General features: G+C 31.0%; 1 protein-coding gene across 2 annotated transcripts in view; it reads left to right on the top strand.

Annotated features, from left to right (window-relative positions):
• The window catches only part of LOC106475340 (eukaryotic translation initiation factor 3 subunit I-like), a 24,426-nt gene that overhangs the window by 14,553 nt on the left and 5,096 nt on the right, over positions 1-4,777 (top strand). For both annotated transcript variants that reach the window (XM_013936028.2, XM_022379477.1), the window contains exons 6-7: positions 403-513; positions 882-971. In XM_013936028.2, the coding sequence (XP_013791482.1) occupies positions 403-513; positions 882-971 (201 nt within the window). The remainder of the gene's footprint in view (positions 1-402; positions 514-881; positions 972-4,777) is intronic.

Raw genomic sequence — 4,777 nt, 5'->3', positions numbered from 1 at the left:
GGATTAGATAGTATTCAAAGCTTTGTGTATTTCTGACACCACATTAAATGTTTAAAAATGGTCATTACTGAACAGGGATTAGATAGTATTCAAAGCTTTGTGTATTTCTGACACCACATTAAATGTTTAAAAATGGTCATTACTGAACAGGGATTAGATAGTATTCAAAGCTTTGTGTATTTCTGACACCACATTAAATGTTTAAAAATAATCATTACTGAACAGGGATTAGATAGTATTCAAAGCTTTGTGTATTTCTGACACCACATTAAATGAAAAATAATCATTACTGAACAGGGATTAGATAGTGTTGTTGAAATAGGAAGGTTTTTTTTTACAGTATTATTAGATGGGTCTGAAATAGAGGTAGGGAATAATAAGGTTGAGTTTCTTTTCTGTTAGACTGGAAATCAAATACAAAGAGTTCAAGAACACAAAGGCACCATCAATGATCTTCAACATTACAAAGATCAAAGTATGTTCATTACTGCTTCGAAAGACAAAACGGCCAAAGTAAGTAAACTAGGGTTAAGTGTGAGTCATTATTTGGAATGGGTTAGTGTTTAAGAGAAGTGCAAGCCTGAGCAAATCCTTTTTGAGTCTTTGTGAAATTTAACTTGTTTGGTGTTAATGTAGTTAATTAATGGTGTCTTCGTAAGAAGTTTAACGATGTTAGTTATACTTATACAATATAAAATTATTTTTTAAATAGTGATATTAATGTATTACTCTGTTTTGTTTTATACTAATTATAAAACAGAACTTGAAATCTTTTAAGCTTAAGAGAATGTATTTTTTGTCTTTTTAGGATCTAGATATCAATTTTTTATGTTTTATTTTAAATAATTGAGCCTCACAAATAATTATTTTTCATTCCCCAGCTATTTGATACAGCAACTTTTGAACATCTAAAGACATACAAAACTGAGAGACCCGTGAATTCTGCTGCTATTTCTCCAATCAGAGACCACGTAAGTTTTATCTTTAAGTCAAGGACCACTTAGTTTTTATTTGTTCATTTAGGAACTGTGTATCATTAATGTTCAATCTTGCATACAATATTTTTAGTAAACTTCAGTGTCAGGACTATCACTGAGAGCTCTGATTTTGACGCAGTATTTGTTTATTGTATTTTAATTTGTTTTTTAAGTTAGACATTTCATGCTATTTATAATTAAGATTATACTGAGTTAATATTTAACAGTGACGTATCATTAGTGCTAGTTTAAAACACACGTTAGCTATTTGAAAATGTATGTATATATATTAATCTTGTGACGAACCAGCTCCTGAAATTTCTGTGATGGTAAGCTTTACATTGTCTGTGGCCCCAAATGTTTGTTTTGTTTACAGTTGTATTTCATGACCTGTGCATTAGATGGCAGCACATGTCAGTAACACATGCGTGTATTATGGTATATAAATTTTCGTCTTTTCTTCAGTGTCACTCATCAGCTGTCAGTGATTGACAGACATGACATCTGCAGAGAAGTGTAATCTGTGCAGGGTTTTTTATATATATATATATAGTGTTAATCAATCTAGTGAAAAAAAGGAACCGTAGTATTGTTAAATTCTAATAATCTGAGCATCTCATGTTGGGAACCACGCTATTGTTAAGCCTAAATTTTTGCAATGAACTGATAGAAAACACTTATTCATTTATGAAAGTAAATGCAGTATTTAGTTCACATAAACATGCTATAGCATTGATAAACAAATCAGAAAGTAAAAACGTAGGTTTAAAATCTTTCAAACCCCAAGGAAAATTTGGGGCCTGATAAATAACCTGGGATGGTCAGAAACTTTTGTTTCTCTTCACCCCGCGTGGTGAAAAGGTTTAAGCCAAATGGATATGACAGAAGCCACTGGGCCTAATTTTGTTTAAATATGTTGAGTATTTTGTTGAGAGGCATGATAAAATGTGAAGAAACTGTCGAATGGTAGCCTTGGTAGAAGCGTGTTGTTGTTTATCCTCGTGGTGGCGGTGTCAGTCGTCAAGGGATGGAGCAGAGAGATGCAGACTGAGTGAATAAGATTCTGTTTGATTTGTTTCCGAATGAAATCTTTGTGAAGTTAAAGTGGTATTACATCCTGTGGAAGCTCTCCACCATTTTAAATATATTCTCAACTTTGTGAAGTTAGTGGTATTACATCATGTGGAAACTCTCCACCATTTTAAATATAGTCTCAACTTTGTGAAGTTAGTGGTATTACATCGGGTGGAAACTCTCCACCATTTTAAATATAGTCTCAACTTTGTGAAGTTAAAGTGGTATTACATCGTGTGGAAACTCTCCACCATTTTAAATATAGTCTCAACTGTATGAAGTTAGTGGTATTACATCGTGTGGAAGCTCTCCACCATTTTAAATATAGTCTCAACTTTGTGAAGTTAAAGTGGTATTACATCGTGTGGAAACTCTCCACCATTTTAAATATAGTCTCAACTTTGTGAAGTTAGTGGTATTACATCGTGTGGAAACTCTCCACCATTTTAAATATAGTCTCAACTTTGTGAAGTTAGTGGTATTACATCGTGTGGAAACTCTCCACCATTTTAAATGTAGTCAAGCAACAACAGTTGTGTAAGCTACCCATGGTTTATACCTCTACACTCCTACTAAACAGAGTATCACAACCATATGTGATTCACATGACAGAAAGTAAATATGGCCTATCTTGTGTTTTGTTTTTAAAAAAGAGTATAAAACAGTGGTTGCCAATGTGAGAGCCAGCTGGTTCTCATCCCAGAATTTCGTATAGTAGCAACATTTCTCTCTTTAAGTATTTCAGTAGAATGATATACTTCAGTAATTGTATTTCAAAATACATTTTTTTTTCTTCAATCATCTTGCAGACTGGGTTAAACCTCCTGGTGGACCAACATGGTCTGTAGACTAGCAGCTGAGAATCACCGGTATAAAATATACTGAAAGTGTGGGCTGCAAAAAAAAACAATCTCAATAAGGGCAACAGAGTGAAAAACGTATCATTTTACAATATTCATTTTGTATAATTAGATTAACTGTTTCCATAGGAAATTGATAGATTACATCAACGTTGCAACCATCAGTTTCCATACTATAACTTTTAATATCTTCATAAAATTTGGTAAACATTACAAGTCTTTTGTACACAAGAATAAGATTTTTTAATTAAGTATTTTTACTAAAGATTTGCCCGTGAATATATGGAATCAGAGTGTTGACTGCTCTGAGTGCAAAGTGATTTTCATGTTAAGATTAAGAATACTTTTCTCCACCTGAAAATTTTCATATTTCATTTGTGTAACCTCTAAAAACCTCCAAAATATATATTACATTTTTTTTTCAGTTAAAACTAATATTTTGTCTGTTATTTTCTCTACCTAACTCCATATGGTCGATTTGTCTAACTTTTGTAACTACCATAAAAAAAGTACAAAATCAATCTAAATTACCCTTCTTTTCCTTTCTACAATGACTGCAAATTGTAACATGAAACTACAATTGTTTTATCCTAAATAGTTTGAGGCTCATAACAATATACATCTGTTTTTACTCTTTGAATCATGTTTAGTAAGTAATCCTGCCATTTAAGTTGTAAAACACATGAGCTACTTGCAAGGATACCTCAGTGAGGATTATTATTATTTTTCATTATCTTACCTATTCTAATAAATTTCTAATAAAAAAATATAACAACTTTCAACATCTTACTTTGTTGTTGTTGGCTACTTATGAAATTTAAGCCTACTTTTTTGTAATGATTGTAATAGTACATTAAATATTTTTTATTTATTTAAAGAATAAACCTAAGAACACAGAATAATAACACGCACAAAGCAAACATGTCCTATAACTGTTATAATTTAACTAGTTTTGTAACTAATGTATTAGGGTCTTAAAATAATTCCCTTAGCTTCTAAATCTGAACACCACAAAAGAAGCTTTCAAACTAAAGACTGTACTGAAAACTGTGTAACATTATAGTCATTTGATAGATTAAAATTTGTCTTTCTATTGGTTATAAATGATGTAATAGAAAATATGAGCGAGAATTATTGACAATTGGTGAAAGAGATGATGTGACAGGTGGGTGTGGCAAGTGGATCTGATCTAGTTTATGACTTCTCAAACAAATAACATTGAGTGCTTTAAGAATCACAGTTTGCCTTAGTAATATCTATATGTCACGATTCTCATACGAGGGGAGATTGAGGATTTATTTAAATATTTCCTTTTAAAATTAAGAAATTAAAACATATATAATATTAACATTTGATTTATTATGTTTTGACGCCAAGTTTATTCGTATACATTGATAATAAAGTAATTTAATGATATTTTGAATGTAAGTGTGTAAAAGGTCGTGATGTATCTTTAACCTACCTATTGTAAGATGGTTACAGTTGGTTCAGTTCGAGCTCTTTACACTACAGATCAATTTTAAAACGAGTTTTAGACCAGGTCTCACAATTGATTTGATCATACATACTAGAATGAAATATACTTGTTAAACAAACTTTGATCCAATTATATGTACGATATGGTAGTATATATAAATGTAGTAACTTGTAGTAATGATATAGTAGTATATATAAATGTAGTAACTTGTAGTAACGATATAGTAGTACATATAAATGTAATAACTTGGTTAGTTGACTGTAATTATTTATTCATTGATTTTTGTACTGAAATTTACTGCCGAATATAAGAAAAACATTCACATATAAGTTATGGTTTATGCTTGTTACTGGATCAAGTATTTCTGTATTCTCTACTAGCTGTTGAAA

Source organism: Limulus polyphemus, unplaced genomic scaffold (assembly GCF_000517525.1).
Source record: "Limulus polyphemus unplaced genomic scaffold, Limulus_polyphemus-2.1.2 Scaffold8429, whole genome shotgun sequence".
NCBI classification, from domain to species: Eukaryota; Metazoa; Arthropoda; class Merostomata; order Xiphosura; family Limulidae; genus Limulus; species Limulus polyphemus.
This window is presented reverse-complemented; position numbering and strand designations above follow the sequence as displayed.